The sequence below is a fragment of the Nomascus leucogenys genome, chromosome 18 (assembly GCF_006542625.1).
Source record: "Nomascus leucogenys isolate Asia chromosome 18, Asia_NLE_v1, whole genome shotgun sequence".
In the NCBI taxonomy this organism is placed as follows: Eukaryota; Metazoa; Chordata; class Mammalia; order Primates; family Hylobatidae; genus Nomascus; species Nomascus leucogenys.
The window spans coordinates 8823374-8844379 of record NC_044398.1 but is presented as its reverse complement, the minus strand read 5'-3'; the positions used below and the strand labels follow the sequence as shown (position 1 = coordinate 8844379).

The window sequence follows — 21006 nt, the reverse complement described above, 5'->3', positions numbered from 1 at the left end:
AATTTAAAAAAATTAAAAGGCTCAAAATCAAAATGTTTTCATTTTGAATTATTTTTTAACTGGCTTCTCCTTAATTGGCTGAAAAATATTGTGACTAGAAAGTAATGAATTCACTTTTCATATTTACATTTCCTAAAACATGGATATTCCAAAAAGTTTGCATTTATACTATGCTTATGATGACACATGGGAGACAAATATTATCATCATCATTCCCATGATACTCTTTTCTAACTCAATTCTATGTTCTTTGATATTTTTTATGCAACTCAGTTCTTTAAAGACATCCTCATTATACTAGGAGTGCCTGGTATAAAATTTATTGTATGACAGGCAAAGCTATAACTTTTCTTAAAGCCCCCCATCTTCACATTTTCACCATGACAATACTTAAGGTAGTTTTATGTGTTTTTTAAAAGCTTTTAAATGTATAAAGAAAGGAACAAGATGGAATTTCCCCTCCTTGTTTAGGAATTTAACTCAGATTCATGAAACAGAAGGTAGCATAACTTTTCTTTGTGGACATTTTTCAATCCGTAGGAGAAATTTACCTACAGCAACTTCATTTGGCTGTTTTCTGAGATAGGGTCTTGCTCTGTCACCCAAGCATGAGTGCAGTGGCATAAACACAGCTCACTGCAGCCTTGGCCTTCTGGGCACAAGTGATCCTCCCACCTCAGCCTCCAGAGTAGCTGGGCCTATAGGCATGCACCACAAACCTGGCTAATTTTTTTTTTTTTTCTTTCACAGCGATGAGATACCCCACACTGCCCAGGCTGGTCTTGAACTCCTGGGCTCAAGCGATCCTCCTGCCTTAGCCTCCCAAAGTGCCAAGATTAGAGGCATGAGCCACCACTCCAAGCCTGACTGTTATTAATATCAGTCTATGATTCTGTTAAAGAGGGGGAAAAATAAGGAAATGTCACCCACCCACATCCCCAAACTTAGAAAACTGGAAAATTTTATCCATAGCGACTTTGAATCAAATTGTATCAGCAATTTGGACAAAGAGTCAATTCTGCCTGGGTAAAAATTTTGTTTGAACGTAAATTGTTTTCTAGATGTTTTGCTGACGTCTTTTAATGTCTAATTCCCACAGCCTCTCTTATGAGGGATCAAGCATCACTGAAGACAGTCAATTCAGAGTCATTTGTTTTCTCTGGCCTGGAAAAAAAAGGCCACACACACCCAATTATTCAGCTACTCTTTTTTCCCTCCTGTAACTCATCCAAACATTCTATTATGAAGTTGAAACATTTCGGTTACTGTAATTTTTTCCTAAAGGTTCTGGTTCCCACACTGAAATTCCGCCTCCTAAATCAGATTCAGACTCCAATTCCCAAAATCTGTTCCAAACACATTCATGGCCTAACCCTTGAGAAAGCGAACTTCAAGCTCCACCTGCCTCTTTTCAGAGTGAGTCAAAGTATTTTAAAAAGCAACAAAAATGTGAAATCCCTTGATGAAGTGTTTTTGAAGTCTCTTGGCCATGTCTGTAGGAATGGTCAAATATTATCTAACTCTGTTCACTTTTTAAAGTGGAAAACAACTAAACAGCACAAATACAGGCAAATGGCTCCTTTCAAAAGAAAAGCTAAGCTCATTATACACACACAAAGGCAGTTTGTATTAGATCCTGTGGTAGTGGTGGGCAGAGAGAAATAAAAGTGGGAGAAACTAGGGCTAGGATGGAGGTGACCTTGTGGGTGACAGGGAGTGAATACCATTTAGAGTAATGAGAGCTCTCGGGGAATAGGGCCATTAGGCACAAAATATATGACTATTAGAATTGGCTCCTAACCTTCTCCACCCATATGGAAAGCCCAGTTTTCAATACTCTGGTGAATCAGAGACTTAAAAGAATAAAATAAAAAGCAACCAAATAAGGTACAGAAATCTGACCCCGACTTTCAGGACCGTGTTCTCACTTCAACCTTATTAACCAGGAGGTGGGTCCCTGAGACTGGAGTTTACAGTTCTGACACTCGGGCACAGGAAATGGGCTTCCTCCTTCTGATACAGAAGAATGATGAACACCGTGAAGATCCCCGATAGGCAAAGACGCGCCCATGCAGTGAAAGAAAAATCCTGTTATTCATAATAGTAGCTGCTATTAATTCACTGTTCACTCTGTGCCCTGTACTGTGCAGAACAAATTTACACACAGCTTCTCTTTATCCTTTCAACTATTCTCAGAGGTAAGTATTATTTCCATTTCGCAGATGAGGACTCCTAGACACAGAGAAATTTTCCCAAGGTCTACGGTCAAGATCTAAATGCATGTTTGTAAAACGACAAAGTCCAACCTCTTTAATTCTCAGCCAGATTACCTGTAAGTTATCCAAAAGGCTGTTTGAGAAGAAAGGAAGCTGACTTACCTGGAGTGGGACTGTAGGAGAAATCATGGCCTCGGGTGATGACCGGAATATTTAATACATTCACTAAACATAAGATCATCAAAATTAGGTTAAATGCACTTCAATTCATTTGAATTCACAAAATTACTACGTATCTAAGCCAGGATAAATTCTGAGCTAATTTAACAGTATATACCAGGATTTATATAGCCAAGGGAGTGAAGTTCCCTTGGAAACAGTCATCTAAGGACACTCTATTTATTGCACTATTTTCTTGTGGGAGGTCTACATTTGAAATTAACTTCCAAGTAATAATGCATTCTTTGGAGTATTCTTGGTAACAAAAATCATGTTAAGGCAAACTTGATTTCTAAAAACTGCAAAGTCACCTGGAGTCAAGTCTAAGAAGTGATGAGTCCTCAGCCATTATCATCCTAGGGTATAGCTATAAAGCAGTGGAACATAGCACTTTGGGCCACACACTCCTTTTCAGAATGTGATTAAACATGTGGAACCTACAGACAGGGAGGGAGGGAGAATGAAAGGAATATTTTGCATTTGAAAGCACAGGCTTGTTTCAACATGGTGGGTACTTTTTACAGGATTTTTTTTTTTTTTTTTTTTTTTTTTTCAGATGGAATCTCACTCCTTGCCCAGGCTAGAGTGCAATTGTGATCTTGGTTCACTGCAACCTCTGCCTTCTGGGTTCAAGCAATTCTCCTACCTCAGCCTCCCGAGTAGATGGGACTACAGGCGTGCACCACCACGCCAGGCTAATTTTTGTATTTTTAGTAGAGGTGGGATTTCATCATGTTGGCCAGGCTGGTCTCGAACTCCTAACCACATGTGATCTGCCAGCCTCAGCCTCCCAGAGTGCTGGATTACAGGCATGAGCCACTATGCCCAGCCACTTTTAACAGTTTTGTTAAAAACAGGTTTCTAGAGAGCTCTCTCGAGTCCCCTTGGAGTGTGGTAAACACATGGAGGCCCATGTGAAGGGTGGGGATATTCCATCCTCCAACCTCTCCCTCTTTAGCGCCACCTTCCTCTGTTTAGAATTCAAGTTCAAGCAGGGCAAGGGGTTTTGTTTTATTCACTACTGTTCGTAGACCAGAGCCCGACACTATTTATGTGTCATTAATATGTATATAATGAACCAAGTAAGTAATAAATGAGTAATTTAATATTGGGTCATGGGTAATTACGATTCCAATTATCAAAAGAATTTTTGTTTCAGAAACAATGTTTAAGAACCACTGGCATAGATAATTCAAGTGGAAATATTCCTGGGGGCATAATATGTGGAGGGCTAGGTTTTCTTTAAGATTTAGCAAAATCTCAGAATAAGTAAGAGTGTGTCAGTTCCGTTTAGCATGAGTCCAGGGAGCATCTCAGTGCATGGCATGGTAAACACACAGTGTGATAGATAACACAATGGCAGTCTCTGAAAGGGAAACCTGGATCAAAAAGCCCAGCATCACGTCAGCCTTTGCTGATAAATGAGGTTGTCAAAGCGGTCATACACTTGAGTCTTTATAAAAGAAAGAAATAACAAGAATAAAACCTGCTCTATAATGTTACTCTTTTGTATGTACCAATGGGTGGCCAAAGAAACAATGATTGATGACTGGTCCTGGATTCACTGACTAAAATAAAGTGCTTTAGTTTCTGGTTGAAAATGAGGAATGTCAATGCAAAATAAGAGAACACAGAATACATATTCAATTCTACGAAGAAACATCTTTCAACTTTGCCGAAAATGGCAAAAAAAAAAAAAACCCCTTTCTTAGAAAACAAAGATAGGCATAGAGTTTATGCATAAAGATTTTCTTTTAAAAAAAGACACACTTCATATAGCAAGAGCAATACAAAGGGGTTATATAAATTTATTTTTCATGTAACAATTGATTCAGTTAGAAAAAATTCCCATTTTCAATGTTAATTCCATCTCCCATTTTTGGAAAAAAATCACTAAAAGGACAAAAACCCACAGAAAAATACAATCTGTATCTGTTCTATATTTACAGATAACCAGTCATTATTAAGGCGCAGATTAAAAGTTAACATTTATTCAAATCATGAAAATATTTTGTGCATCATATAACAACTCTGTATACTGTAATGTCATATTCCCTTCATTGCATCAAGAGAAAGTGAGAGAAAGAATTTCCAGTGTTTTTATTTTTAGCCACCCTACTTAATCTAATTTAAGTGGGACAGTTTTCCCTTTGGCATATCAAAGCACTGTTCATAAATCAACTTAATACTGCATATTCATTACATCTTCCTCCTGTTGCAAATGCATGGTAGAGAGCTGGGAAAAGAGCTCCAAGATTATTATCTGGGAAGGTCTTATTAAAAACATAACAACATTTAGAGTACTGAGTTGTTGAACAGGACCCAAATCTGGTATTGTTAACCTGTACTAAATGTTTAGCATGATGCATTAATACAATCAAATAAGATGGATGATCATCACATGATCCACAAGACCATTTGTACACATATGCACAGGATGAGTAAAGGGAGTGATTCAGTTCAACATCCTTAAGCAGATAAGGCTTAGTTTAGCTTAAAAAGGGCAGTCCCTCAGTGCCAGTTATAACTGATAATTTTATGACAGGCCCATTATCTATTCCTTCAAGGTAACCAATACCATTTTTTAAAGTGAAAATTTTTCTGTGTGCAAAATGCCTCTTCAATTCTTGTTCTTACTGTAATGGTCAGACTCGGCCATGGAAAAGGGTCAGGCAAGTATTTCTTATCCCATATTTGTATAAAAGTACCCAACTCTCGTATATGCTTATCTAATGCCTTCTGCTGAGAGCACATGAGAGTGGTTTATGCCCATGTAGAAAATCTTGACTACTGAACATAAATGACTCTTTACAGTACAGGTAACTGACAACATTTCCTATGGGAAAGTTTTCTAACAAATTAATATACTTGGAAATAATATTGCTTTGAAGAAAGAAAGGCACTTTAGTGTTTCTTCATGGATTAAAAACACTTCATAAATCTGTAAGATCTCTGAAAAGACCCAGGAAACAATGTTGCCTGACTTCTTGGACTTTCACAGTATAAGATTGTAATAACGACTCTAGCCACTTAAAAAGATATCTTTTTTTTTTCCTTCAGAACTGAGCTGTCTTTATGAACTGCCACCCTGGAGGCTCAAATAAGCCTGTTCATTCTCAACAAACATATGTCTACTTTAAGCAGACAGACAGGGTTTCAGGAAAGTCCTGTGGCCACACGGAACATAGCTAACGTGTACATGATAAGGATTGTAATCTATTTCTCCTCATAATGGCAACAGTGCTGTCTTGTCAGATGATTATTTGTCTTTTTAAATAAAGTGACAATCTAGGGCTCCAGTTATTGAATGTCGTCCATTCTCTACCATAAATCTCTAGTAAATATCAATTTCATCAATTATGTACTGTATGCTTATAATATCTAAAAATAAAAGTTTGATATAAATAAATGTCCTTTAGTGGCAATATACTAAAAAACAGCCCTTTGCCTCCAGACAACCATTAAAATCATTTTAGCATTATAGGCAGCAGCTAAGTATGACGACTGCAAAGGGTTAATACTGCAAAGTCCATTTGGTCTTTCTTTGCACCTATTACTGTGAACTAGGTCCATTGCTAGGTGTTTCTAGGATGCTAACATACATGAAACAGAATTGGTCCAGAAGCAAGTGGACTCACTTACATTTCCCAAAATCACAGAATATTCTGCACAGAAACTAAGATCCAGTACCATTTCAAATAAAAGTTTGATGCAGTCAGAAAAATGTAACTAACTCTGATCTGTACCAACATATTAGGTGACACAAAAATGAGAGAGATGGAGACAGCAAGAACTTCCACAGGACAAGAAATCAGAACGTGTAAAGTGCTGAAAGACCGCAATAATTATTTTAAAGCAGTACCAGAAAATTCCACTTTGATTATTTTTTAAAAATCCCCAAATACCAAAACAAAACAAGCAAACAAAATAACTTCTAAGTTTTCTGGCATCCCAGATGTCAATTCATCCTTCATTTTAAGTAAAAAAAAAAAAAAAAAAAAAAAAAAAAAAAAAAAAAAAAAAAAAAAAAAAAAATCATCAGTGCATATGTTATATAGGTAAATAAAAACAGGAAATAAAGCCCTATCCTCATATTGCAAATTCTGTCCAACCGCCATTTTAAAAAAGTAATCCACATTTGGTGTTCCGTATGACATCATAAGAACATCTTCTCTCTCTTCTTCCTTTTGGCCATAAAGTACAGGTGCGAATAAAATGCTTTGGTCCCGATACCAGACACCCAGAGTGCTGAGGACGGTGTGCTGTGAAGGCTGTTCACACATCTCCTGTGTCCACTTTACAGTTAGTCAGCGGGTATATGCCAAGAGGGTGCTGCTACCAGCGGCCACTGACACTAGCAATGTCTGAGTGATACTGACGGGGTAGCCTTCCACTCGCTCCACCTTCCAGGAAAGAGGTGCGTGCATTTGTCAATTCAAAAAGCTTTCTTCGGTTTTTATTTAGTTCTAGAGAGAGAAAGAGAGAATTGTTAGGAGCTCAAGAGAAGTTCTGTGTATACTACAGGACACGGCACTAGAGCTCAGAAAATGGTGACGTAGAAGGTTTTTTGAGGAAAGTCAAGTCTGGTAGCAAAAGGAAAACTTTTAGTTGATGGTCAAGGCATTTCTGAAATACTAGAAAGTATGGTATTAAAGATAGCATATTGATAGTCTAGAGAATAAAGGACAGCAAATAGTTTTTGTTGCAATTCGTAAACTCCTGACAGCAAACAGTTTCTATCATAGTTTGTAAACTATATTGGAGGATATACCATTCTCAGACGTCTCTAACCAAATTAAATAGTTTGACCTACTCCAAAGGTCATTTCAGAGGCAAGAAGAACAATCAAAGCTCGTGAAAGGACGTACGACTGATGGCACAGAAAATTATTACAGCTACTGAACTCATTCATGTCAAACATGGCAATCATTTAGTTTGATTAAAGTCAGATATGAAAAGAAGACCCCACACCTAAGCACAGGGATATTGGAGGAGCATCCTGAAGTACAGCTGACCCTTGAATAATGCAGAGGTTGAGATACCAAACCCCTCCTGCTCCCATGTAGTCAAAAATCCATGTATAACTTTTGACTCCCCCAAAACATTATTAATGGCCTACTGTTGCCCAGCAGCCTTACCAGTAAGTTAACACGTTCTGTATATGTATTTTATATTGCATGTTTACAATAAACTAAGCCAGAGAAAATACTAAGAGAATCATTAGGAAAATATATTTACTTATTCATTAAGTGCAAGTGAATCACCACAAAGTCTTCATCCCTGTTGTCTTCACGTTGAGTAGGTTGAGAAGGAGGAGGAGAAGGAGTTGCTCTTGCTGTTTTAGGCATCGTAGAGGTTCAAGAGGTAGTGGTGGTGGAAGGAGAGACAGGCACACTTGGTGTAACTTTACAAAAATACATCATAATTTCTGTCTGCCATTTTTGCTTTTTTCATTTCTTTAAAAATATTTCTATATGGTACTAGTCATTCTTCCACTGTTTTATCATAGAAGAATCCATGTCATTAAAAAAATCAGAAGCAGTCTTGAATAATTGGAACTCTTCTGCCAGACTGTCTAACGTCAGTTGCTTTCTGGCACTGCTTCTTCTATGTCTTCCTCATCATCTGGCACTGGTTCAGAAACATTCATCGCCATCAAGTCATCTCTATTAATTCCTCTGGTGTGGTATCTATTAGCTCCTGAATTTCTCCAAGATCTGATATTGAAATCCTTCACTCACCCTTTACCTTTATTTATTATTTTTTTTTGCCATATCCACAATTTCTTTCATGGTTTTCTTGACTGGCTCCATGGTAAATTCTGTGAAGTCATGCACAATATCTGGACACAGTTTTTTCCAGCAGGAATTCATTGTTTCGGGCCTGATGGCTTCACAGCTTTTTCTGTAACAACAATGACATCTCCAATGGTGTAAACCTTCCAGCTTTTCATAATGTTTTCTCTATCCAGGTTCTCTTCTATAACCTTGATAATCCTTTCCATAAAGTACCATGTGTAACAATCCTTAAAGGTCCTTATGACCACCTGATCTAGAAGCTGAATTAGAGACTTTATGTTTGGAGACAAGTTAACTAGTTTGACCACTCTGATGTTAAACGCATGGGGTTTTCAGTGGCCAGGGGCACTATCCAACATCAAAAGAACTTTAAAAGTCAGTCTTTTACTGGCAAGTTACTTCCTGACTTCAGGAAAAAAGTATCAATGGAAACAGTCTAGAAAAAGCATTCTTGTTATCCACGCCTTCTTGTGCTACAACCAAAAGACTGGCGGCTGGTGTTAATCTTTTCCCTCCAAGGCTCAAGGGTGGGCAGCTTTACAGATAAGGGCAGTCCTGATCATAAACGTGACTGCATTCGCACAAAACCGCAGTCAGCCTATCCCTTCCTGTCTGAAATTCGGGTGTTCGTTTCTTTCTTCTTCTTTTTTTTGAGACGGAGTCTCGCTCTATAGCCCAGGCTGGAGTGCACTGGCATGATCTCCACTCACTGCAAGCTCCGCTTCCTGGGTTCACGTCATTCTCCTGCCTCAGCCTCCCAAGTAGCTGGGACTACAGGTGCTTGCCACCATGCCCGGCTAATTTTTTTTTTTTTTTTTTTTTTGTATTTTTAGTAGAGACAGGGTTTCACCGTGTTAGCCAGGATGGTTCAATCCCCTGATCTTGTGATCCACCCGCCCTGGCCTCCCAAAGTGCTGGCATTACAGGCGTGAGCCACCGCGCCCGGCCTCGTTTCTCTTTCTTACTAATAAAAATCCTTTGTGGCATTTTTTTTTCCAGAATAGGACACTTTCATCTGCATTAAAAACCTGTTCAGGTATATAGTCTTTCTCCTCAATGATTTTCTTAACCGTGTCTGGGAACTCATGTGGTATCTCGTGGTTGACAAAAGCTCCTTCTCCTGTTATCTTCACATTTGTTAAGCCAAACCGCTTTCTACAATTAACATACCATCTTTTGCTGTCATTAATTTCTCCAACTTTAGATCCTACACCTTCATTTTGCTTTAAGTTGTCATATAATGACTTTGCTTTTTCTTGAATCATGGAGTCAATAAGTATGCTTTTTTATAACAATCCTGCACCCACTCTAAAACCTGCATTTTCAATGCAAGATAAAAAAGCTATTTTGCAAAAAGTGCAAGGCTTTTGCATCTGCAGGTCTAGCTGCAGCAATGGCTTCTCAAATTTCCTTTTTTCCTTTTTTTTTTTTAAACAATAGTCATTATGCTGGATTCACTTATCTTGACGTGGTGGGCAAATGCAGCTTCACACCTCAATTTGTGGTCCATATCAAGCAATTCAACTTTTTCTCATGATGTCATGACTTTGCTTTTGAGAGCATTAGTGGCACTTTATGTGCGTCCTATGGTGTTATTCAAGGTCTATGGTATTGTACTAAACACAATGAAAAATACTCAAGAACTGTGAGAGATCACTTGTAACTGTTATATGCAACTTACTGGAGAGATTAATTGCTCAGGTGGAGATTAGTGTCATACAGTGCTTTAGGCGGATACTTGTAACATCGAGCTCACTGCAATAGCAACAGAAGGTGGCTATGAAATTATTACAGCAGTACTGTATATAACACAGTTAATTTTATGCAGTTATGATTTAAAATGTCTTTATGTTTGTTTACATTTCTCTCTGCTGCCAGTGGTGCCATATATGGTCTGTGAGGTTTTGATAAATTTTAACATAATAGATGTGTATAGTGTATGGTAGTAAATGATAAAATATGACTAGTATCTGTATATATTTCATACATATGCGTTCTTGACATATCTAACTTTTTCTTAAATTTTTCCAATATTCCCAGGCTATGCAGTTTGGAAGTTTTTTCAAGTTGTCACAAATCTCCAAAAATATTTCCAATATATTTATTGAAAAACCTCTGTGTATAAGTGAACCTGTGCAGTTCAAATCCATGTTGTTCAAGGGTCAACTGTATTAAGCCACAGCCCCCATGGCTCTGCCAACTTATGAAGCCTATACTTCTTGAGTCAGAAATAGTTTTAGAAAGAGGCATATGAGTAGGTTTCTTTGAATAAAAAATTAATCTAGTAAAAAAATCATATCAGCTCAGAAAATTAATACTCACAAACAACAAATACTTGAATCTAAAATTTCAGGGAAAACCTGAGGTGCCCTATTTGAATTGTAAAGAAATCAGAGTACTCTGAAAACACTGTTTAGTTTGTCTTTTGCCAACTAAAAATTATTAACTGGAAAGGTAAAAAGTTAATTGAAACAGATTACGTTGTTTTATGAGTATGCATCAACCTCCGCCCCCACCTCAAAATCACTGATGTAACTCGTTCTGACAAACTCATGCAAGTACACAGAATCATCAGACTATGGAAATTAGGGTTTTGATAACAAACAAATGCAAATACCCTTAAATTTATTCAGTTTAAAATAGATTAGAGGGATTATGTAATTGATTTGCTTAAAGTTGTCTCTTTGAGGGGCTAGAGCAGGTGATTCACCTTATATTTGCATGGTACTCAGTACTTTTTAAACCACACACACACAATCAATCCCCTTTTGAATTGTGAAGTTACAATGTAAGATATGGCCATCTACAGTAATGCTGAAGACACAGACTCAGGTTGTAACAGACTGCACGGTGTTAAGGATGACCATATGACCAGACACGCTCCTATGGCCAAGTTCTGGAAGATGACCAATACCCTTAACATTTTACCCCATTGCCTTCCAAAATGTAAATGCCTGCTCTATATGGTCAAAGTAACACTGGAGATGTCTCTCTTTTGTTCATATATAGGTCTTAGGAGAGAAGAAAAATAACAATGATTCATTAGCCTTATTGTATGACAAGCACTTTACATTTATTTTGCCCTATTCAAGTCTTCTTTAAGGGATAGAAAATATTACCATTCTCCATTTTATAGGTGAAAAAACTGATTTAAAAAATAGACTAAGTCACTTGCCCACACAGGTACTAAGTGACAGAGGTGAAACCTCACATGCCTGATGGAAAGGTCAATGCCCTGAGCACTGGCCTTCAGTGACCCACTGGACAGAGAAGACCAACCAAGGCATCAGGAATACAAATCTGAGAAACCGATAGTTCCAAGTATGCCAGATAACAGAGCTTTATTTGCTATTTTAACATGCCAAATTTAATTTTTAAATAGAAAAACCCAGCTTCACTCTGAAGAAGCAAGGAAGGTATCTTTACAAGCAAAAGACACATGCAGGCATGCATACAGATGGCTGTTGTTTCAAGTTCCTCCAGAAACACAGTTATTAAAAGCTGAATACATGTATCTTGTTAAAAACAAAAACAAACACAGCACTTCAAAATTCAGAAATCAAGACAGAATTGAATATATTTAACGGCAAACTTATAGAAGCGTTAATAATAAATGAATCCCCTTAAGTACACAGCCTGGAAAAGTTTTATCATCTTCAAGCTAGGGACTATCTTCGGCCTCCATTTTCTCACGGGAGAATAACGTACAATTCAGGAGGACATTCCCATTTTACAGCAAAGAAAAAAAAGGAATGAGGCCAAACAACATTCTCCTTTAGCATATATAACACGTATAACTGAGCACATGACAACGACTGGGCCATAAAGACAAAGGTTTTCAAAATAAATATTAAAAACTTTATTCTGAAAAGACACATCAGCTAGATCTTTGAAACAGTAAAATGATCACAAGGGAATCCAACCCTAACCGATACAGTTTCTAAGAGAGTACACACATATGTTTTTAAATGTGATGCACAGAGATAAATCTTCCAGAGAGGTTATCAAGGTCAAGTCCTACTGAAGAGACTTTAGAATTGTTGCTGTTGTTGTTTAAATGATAAGGCAAACTCCTCTAATACTTTTCAGTAAGCCTAAGGGATGGTTTGGGAAAATACCAACCTTTTTCTTTGAAATTCCAAGGTTCACACAATCCTGGCAGCTCTCAGGATCTTGTTGCGGATCTGAACAGAGTCACAAACTAAAAGAATAGGTCGGGAAATGTTAGATCTACCTGAGGCCGTGGTGGGAAGCCTGTCAACAGGATGCTAAGCGTCCTTTCACTGAGTCCCTGTACATTTAACCAATCATGAAAATATTCTGAGAAAAATCTGTGAATTTTCCAAAAAAAAAGTGGATTTGGGGAAAAAGAGATCAAATTTATACTTTGATCCATCTCTATTAGAGATAAATTTCATCTACTGCTATAACATTAAATGTATTTTGGCTTGAGATTAAAAATAAAACCTTCTACTGAAAGAATCACTCAGATTATAAGTTTAAAATCTACAAAATTTAAAAAGCAATTTTAAGCAAACTCTGGACCTAACCAATCTGTAACCATAAGACAAATGTGAGTTCGGCCTGCCCAGCTATACTGCATCTATAGGGAGACAGAATGTTCTGGGACTATAAAGGGATGTCTTTGTTATCAGATAAGTTGAATTGAAGAAAGAAGCTTTTTGATGAAGAATTTTCTCAATAAAAATGTATTGCTTTCAGAGAAAATAATTTACCAGGTTCAAACAAATGCACTCAACAAAGTAAGACAAAATTATTCTTAAAATAATCAAGTCTTTATGCTGTGCAGAGCAGCCATAAGGCATTTTAGTCAGTCTCAAACTCCCTTTAAAAGCAAGAGGACCTGGTGAACCCCACTGAGAGAGGAAGTCTGCAAAAGTACTATATAACCTCAACAGAATGACAAAGAAGATAATGATTAGAAAAAATATTATTTTTTTAAAATAGAGAACTTGAAACCTTTCTGATTCCCCTCTTACCTCCCCCAAAAGATACTGATATATTCCAGAGTAAAGGTATTGATGATCTATCTACAACCTGCTAATGTATTTACAGCTATCTGCTTGTTGCTAAAATCTTTACAGAATTCGGAATTGGGTTGGGACACCAAAAAATGAACTTAGTTTTCACTATATCCTCACTGCCATTCCATGAATCTCTAGTGAAAGATTATGGAGCTCTGGACTGTACACTTCACTGATAAAAAATTGCTGGCCTGCAGGCATATTTCAACAGTATAGGTATGGTGAATGCATAAGTTAATCACATTTCAAACAGTATATAAATTTCATTTGCAAATTAATAAAAGAATATGAAAACTTTTAAAGTTAGCTTGAGTCTAGGGATAGCCCCGAGGATGAGCTTTACAGAAAACAAATTTTAAAAATTACTCTATTATCATAGATGGTAAAAAGAACAAGTAATAAAACTACAGTTTTGTCCATTTTCACTAAGCCTGACGATATCACATGAAAGGATAGATCTCAGAAATGGAAGGTGACCTTTGTACAATCACAAATTCCAATCTACCTTCATGATTAATAAACCAAAGCCAAAAGAGGTTTGGAAACTCACTCAAGGACTCATGACTTAGCATAGGTAAAGCCCAGATCTCCTATTTGAATCCAGTGTTCTTTCCACTATACCAAGATGATCTTATGAGCAGGAATTATGCATTTTCCCTGTGGAGTTCCATTAACAGACCCTCTTGGGTACACACAGTATATCCAAGAAGAAATTTTAGAAGTTCTGGTAAAACTGATGAGTGTAGAACTCTGTCCACAGAAGAACCTAATAGGCTGCCACCAGGAAGCTCAATGGCTGGATTTCCACTCCTATTTCAAAGATGCTTTGCCTATATCTGCTTCAGATAAAGATTTCCTATAGGAAGATGGGTGGGGCATTCAACATGCTGCTAAAATAAAATGGAAAACCACTGAGGTTTTAAATTTTATCTGCTGATCTGATTAGTGAATCCTGTCTGGAATGGACTTTGACCAGTTGGATGTAACTGCTGGCTTCACTGAGGCATAGCCTGCAAATTCAGTGTTCTGAAAAAGCATTCGTTTTTCCACAGCACATGACACTTGGCTTCTGCCCCTGGTGTGTCTGTCTTTCTGAGACTGGGACACATATAAACTTGACATTCAAGAACTTTATTGGCAAGTCTTCAAAAACTAATCCCATTCCCTCCTTCAAATTTCCGCATATTTCTCTAAACACTTTTTTGAGGTTCGTTACTATGTATTTTCCAACTCCTGACTCATCATCTGGCTCAATTCCTTTCAAGTGAGTGGCACCCAATAAATATGTATAGAGCGATTTCTAAAATATATATGCAACAGATGCACAAAGAAAGTGGCCTAGGGAGACAGACATTATTTTCCTTCATTCTGTGACTATCTTCAGGATACTATGTCCTGTGACTCATAAATTCTATTAAAACAGTGGGAAGACTAAGAAGAATTAAGACAAGTAACACTGCCAGATTCCACACTATTGCAACCAGCATTCTTTTCTTCTCAGTGCAATGATCTCAGTCGGTGTGCAAGGACACACACATTTGAAACATAACTGCCAATCAAGAATAATTATTCACTAATGTAATGATTACTGTTTAACACAACTGCAAAGAGGAGAATTAAACTTTCTCCCCAACTTCTCATGTTCTGCATAGGGCAATTTTGGTTAGATCTTTCTGAAGAGACCTATTTTCATATATGACCCTTGTTAAGGCAGGTTTTCAGGCAATGCCTTGATGAAAAAGTAAGACAGTCTCAGGATCTGTCACACTGTTGACAGGAAAACCCTCTGAAACCACAACTAAGGTGTTAGGTTAGTAAGCCAGCAGTTAATGGGTAGAAACAACCCAATGGCTGAGACCACTGGCAGAGGTTATTCAGATTTTAACATATGAGTTGAATATTTATATTCACCTGAAATTGCAAGCAGCATTTTCCTCCTGGCACCAAAAGTAGTTATTCCCAGCTCCTTCAGATCCTGATCTGTGAGAGTGAGGAATGTCTGAAGATCGATCTGTGGGTAGAAAGGTCAATCTATAACCAATATATTAATTACTTATTTTCTTTCCCACTGTAGGATCAACTTGTTATCATGCTTATTTATTAATTATACTCTGCCTACTTCCAGAAAAGAAAGGTCGTAGCACAAACCTAAGAAACAAGAATTAAGAAAGGTGGTGAAATGGAAATGATGATTCTAGCAGAAGATTTAGCTCTGAGCAACCCAGCAACTATAGCAAAAAAGGAAACACAAAAGATTGTACCATTTTTGTGAACGGATAAAATGAAGAGCATTATCTGTTCAGGAAAGAGAAAAATATTTCTTAGGTTGGGATTTTGAATTGGTTAAGGGTACCTTTATCTTTATAAGAAGAAACTAAATAATAAAACAGATGGCATCTTCCTTTGTGTTCAACACAGGATTGAAAGGATTGAAAGAAGAATTCCCAGACACAATCAGATCTACAGTTCACTTGGCTCAACCCAGCAAACTATCACTGAAAGGGACACAAAAGAAGTATTTGCAGGAACTATAAAACTGTACTGTCTGGCATCAGGAACAAAGTATGAAGGGAAATTGCCCAAGGATCCCCCACTTTCCTTTAAAGGTAGCGTGTAAGAAGAGAAAGACAACAGATTCTGAAGCCAAAGAGACTTGGGTTCAGATCCTGACTCTGCCATTACTAGCTGTGGGCACAGAGGGTTGACAATACTGTATCTTGCAGAACTGTTGTGAGCATTCACTATAGCTATAAAGTACTGGGCTTACCAAAGAAGATAATTGGCAGGTATGGTTAGTAATAATGCATGTTGATACATCATCTGTGAAAGTTGCTAAATGAATCTTCAACATGCTTACAATAAATTAAATCTCATGAAGTTACTTATGGGGGATTCTTGTTAAATCACATCTGAGTATTAGAAAATATCCTACATTGAAAGAAGCAGATGACCAAATTTCAACATGCCATGAACAGGTAAAACTTTTCATTAAATGATATTGAAGATAATTTAAATTGTCCTGTTTTGATTTGGAAGGTACATCCAGATCTTAGAAAACCTTAGGCCATCATTTATCACAGTTCTAAAGATATGTTTTCAGAAATTCTATAATAGAGATTCTTCAGCTCAAGTGTTCCCCAACTTTCTCTTAAAGGACCAGATGGTAAATATTTTAGGCTTTGTGGGTCATAATGTCAGTGTTGCAGTTACTTTACTTTGCTGTTATAGCTGGAAGGAAGCCATAGACAATATGTAAACAAATGAATGTGGCTGTGTTCCAATAAAACTTTACAAAATTAGGCAGCGGGCCTGCAGACCACAGTTTGCTGACCCCTGCTGTAGTTAATGAAATATTAAATTAAGTCCCTCTGGCTTTATACTTTCATGTTTTTTTTCCTTCTTGGAGTAATTGGAATAAGAAATAGCTACAATTTCTATGCTTCTTCAAATAGGAAACATAGATGAAAACAAACCCAGAATATCACTGAATTAACATTGAATCTCTTGCTTTTTGACCTTCTGTGCCTGGACACATTAAAATTCTTCTGCTTCCAGCTACCATCATCTAACCAGCAAGACAAAATAAAGAGATATATTCTTTAATGCACTGATTATGAAAGGTTTATTCGGCTTAGAAAATTCTTGGTTAAATGAACACTAACTCAGATGTAGGGGAAACAGAAAAAAAAACTCAATACCCTGAAATTTAATACACACAACAATTGCCCTTTCAGTGTAAAAAACAAAAATGCTCAGCATTTAAACTTAATAATTTATTGGACCATGGGCAGTACACTGAATTTATGATACAAAGTGCCTAGTAAAAACCATAGATTCTTTATTAACTGACATGTGCCTAGAAATTACTGACTAAAGCAGATGTTCTCTAACATAAAATTAAGCCAACTAGCATCAAACATGGACCATGTCTTGATTTGAAAAAGACACAAATGTATAAAACCATTTTAATTTTCTGACACTTTGAGTTAGCTGTGCCCCCGTAATATGAGAGCACTGTTAGGAAGAATCATGCCTGGGGCCTCTTTTCTTTGTGCCAGTACATAATAGGATACAGCTAATCAGTTTGACCAAAATCCATGGTCGTGACTGTTCAGTAGACATCTCAGTTCTGTCTCAGTTCAGGTAAAACCCAAACAATAAGTTAATTAATAAATTAACATGTTGAAAAAAACATATATTCTGTGAGAACAGACTTCAGTATGACCAGGATGAGTCAAAAACAGCCAGAGATATTTCAGATGTTGTTATTTACTTTTAAGGGCCACAAATAAAGACAACAACAGATTCAAAATGAAATCATGTTAAATACAGACTTGTTACTGCCCTTAAGGGAGCTGTGACTACAAAAATTCCTAGGAATCTATATATCGACTGGGTTTTATTGCTAAAACTGTTACATAGCTATTGTACATTTTTCTGCAAGTATGATTTTCTCTATTTCTGCTATCCTGTGTTTACTAGCTGCACTAAATAAGAAATGAGATGACATTTTTCTTAGTAGCAAGAACAAGCTATGAGACTTGAATAAATGCTCAGTGAAGGCATACTCATAGGTCAGTAAGTGATTTCATTCTCGAAGCCATCATACACACAATCAAAACAAAGATACTTGGGAAAATAAATAATGACTGACCTCTTGTTGCTGGAAGACATCTGTGTATTTGCCCAGGCCCAGTTTGCTGAAGAGCTCAGGGAGGTCAGAGCCTTTGAAAGAGCTATTTAGGTTACAGCCATTGCTTCCTGTCAGCGAGGAAATGCAGTCCATGTAATTGCTACTGCTGAGATAGTGTTCCGCTGAAAGGCAAAGGAGAGACAGGCTTGAAGTGTAAATGCCCAGAGAGAACATGGTTTAATTAAAAGTTTTAATCACCTAAATATTTCAACTTTCATTGTTCAGCTGAATAGGGCAGTAGCTGTAGAAATACAGCAATCCTTTACTGAAATATTGGCTTTTCATTAAGGAAATGCTGGTTATTGCCTTCAGGGAGGCTCTCGCCATTTAAAAGGTTACACTTGGGAGGCAGAAATTCAGCAACAGTGCCTCTGTAGTTAATAATCATTCATCATATTCTCCCTGAGTAGTCAGAAGCATTTGTTGTTTATAATTGATTGGATGTGAATTAAATGAGGAGCTGTAAAGAGGATCCCTGGGACAAAATAAAGGTATGGAAAGTTATTACAAGTCCAGGCTCCGTTGGATGGCAGGGTGGCTCTCTGTATCTACACCTGTGCTTTTCTTTGGTCAAAGGAATTGTATGATATTGCAACACATGAATCCTGCTCCCTAAAAAATATAATTGGGTAGCAAGGTCACAAAACAGCACACTTCCAAGATTAACAGTAATGTATGAAGTGATAAGAATGATGCTGGGGTTCCTGGATTTAATTTAGGACAAAAATAAATCTGTCTCGGGGAAAACTTTTAAGATAGCAATGCTGAACTTTTCCTTGGTTCTGCAACTGATTTGGTGGGCAAAGGTTTCAACAAACTGTCTGTGGCTCTCAGACCCAGTGACAAGCAAGTGCTGGTGATGGACTATTGAACCAAGCCAAGTAAGTCTCCACACATACACACACACCGCACACACACACACACACACACACACACAGCCTTGGAGATTTTAGTGGAGTGCAGGCATTCCACCTCCCAGACCAATAATGAGCTCTTGCCTGTGTGGGAAATCTGTCCTCTTACACCAAAGATGTGGCTTCAGGAGAGATCCCCAAAGAGGTGAGGGAGGACGACACTGACCAAAGCCAATCAGATCCATCTAGTCTACTCTGGGGATCCATGCATCTGCCAAATCTAGGAATCTTGTTCTGCACTGTTTTGGGTGTCACTGATCACTTTCTCCGGTTGTTTTCATCTCCCAATTGAGATGTCCTTTATGATTCTCAAGCGGAAGGCATTTCCTGATAAGGTTTTTCTCTTAAGGATAGCTGTTTATCTCTTGGGGTGAATGTGTAGAGAAAGGACCCAAAACCAAACCCCAAGATACTGAGTTCTGGGACACTCCACCATTTAAAGGTGAAGCAGAGGCCCCAAAGTCATAAAAACAGTTTGAGGAGGAGTGACTATTGAGGTACTGGGTCAAAGGTGACACAAAGCCACAAAGTGGACTGCGATAAGCAAAATGGGGTGAGTGACCACCAGATGTGGGATGTGACAACATCAAAGTGGCTAAAAGGCTGCCCATATAATTTATGGTCCAAATGATACATTTACTTTTTTTTCCGAGAGTAAAAGAGTTACTGAGAATTATGCTGCAGCAACTGGTATAAATAGGGATGCCCAGGGAAAATGGAAACATTGGTGACCTGGACAAGGGTGTTAAGAGAAATTATTTAAAACTGTGCTGCTCAATACAGTAGCCATTGGCCACACATGGCTACTGAGCACCTGAAATGAGCCTAGTGGGAATGAAAATGCTCTGTCAGTACACAATACACTGCGGATTTTAAAGACTTTGTACAACCTAAGAAAGAATGTCAGCTATCTCAAATAATTTTTATATTGATTGCATATTTAAAAGGAATCTTAACATATGTTGAGTTAAATAAATTATTAAAAATCATAAAAACAAATATTTGAAAATAAAATGTTCACAGTGATAAATGTTCAAAGTAGCCTATAACTTACTTTTACTTAATTTTTCTTTTTTGGTCTTAACTACTCGTAGTTTCTATAGTCTCTCTTAAACTCCCTATGCCCTAAAAAAAGTGACAAAACCCAAATAACTGTGCTTCATTAATCATTCCTTTTTATTAATGTATCCTCCATCTTAATCTTGAACTTCTATTCAACTGAGTAGTACAGTCAATTTAATTATCCAATGTTAAATGAAGGGAAAGGAGATAAAGACAGAAAAGGAGAAGCACCAAATGAATGTATCTTGGGCTAGAGACTGGACATCATTTACACCCCTCCATCTGTGCCTGGCACCAGCCTGACTCTCATCTTGATTATACTGTCAGTGGTGGAGCGTCCAGCCGGTAACTAATGGGAAGTCTCCAGGCTACTATTGACAGTGTATTTAGGAATGAAATAGTTGACCGTGCTTTCTTATTTAGACTTGGCCAACAATCTGATTACTCCTTTCAAATCTGAGACTCCTGACAACACAGCTGACATGATTGATAGTAACGTAACAACTGACTGTTACTGAGCGTCTACCATGCTCATCTAGATTGCCTAGCTTCAAGAAGTCTTCAAATATTCTACATGTTTCAGGATTCCAAATTTGTCAAAAACCCTGAAAAAAGGCACTGGGGCCTATCTTGTGATGACAATGTCAGCTCTCATCTGTTTATACAGCCCAGAAGTATGGGTGCTGTTGTAGATAAAACAATGGGCTCATGCTGAGTCTCAGCCAGATTTTCTAAAAGCCAGAACCCCCATGCTGTAATAAGTTAATTTTTTTCCTGTTTATGCTAATTCAGCAACATCTTGTCTATTTACAAAATCAAACCCTGTTATTCACCTTTAGTAGCCACCCGCTGGACAGTCTTTCTTCAATGGTCTAAGATGCTAATTCAATCACATTTTTCTCAACCACTTTTTTTTTTTTTTTTTTTTTGAGACAGGGTCTCGCTCTGTCACCCAGGCTGTAGTGCAGTGGTTCAATTACAGCTCACTGCAGCCTCAAACTCCTGGGCTCAAGCGATCCTCCCACCTCAGTCTCCCACATAGGCTAAGACTACAGGTGC

At 37.6% G+C, this 21006-nt stretch overlaps 1 protein-coding gene across 1 annotated transcript in view; it reads right to left on the bottom strand.

The window, feature by feature from the left end:
- Window positions 1-4211: 4211 nt before the first annotated feature.
- The window catches only part of BICC1 (BicC family RNA binding protein 1), a 323312-nt gene continuing 306517 nt past the window's right edge, over window positions 4212-21006 (bottom strand). Inside the window, exons 19-21 of the mRNA XM_003258250.3 lie at window positions 17933-18093; window positions 15190-15289; window positions 4212-6901 (exon numbers count right to left, since the gene is read on the bottom strand). Of these exons, the coding sequence (XP_003258298.2) occupies window positions 6771-6901; window positions 15190-15289; window positions 17933-18093 (392 nt within the window). The 3' untranslated portion in view covers window positions 4212-6770. The remainder of the gene's footprint in view (window positions 6902-15189; window positions 15290-17932; window positions 18094-21006) is intronic.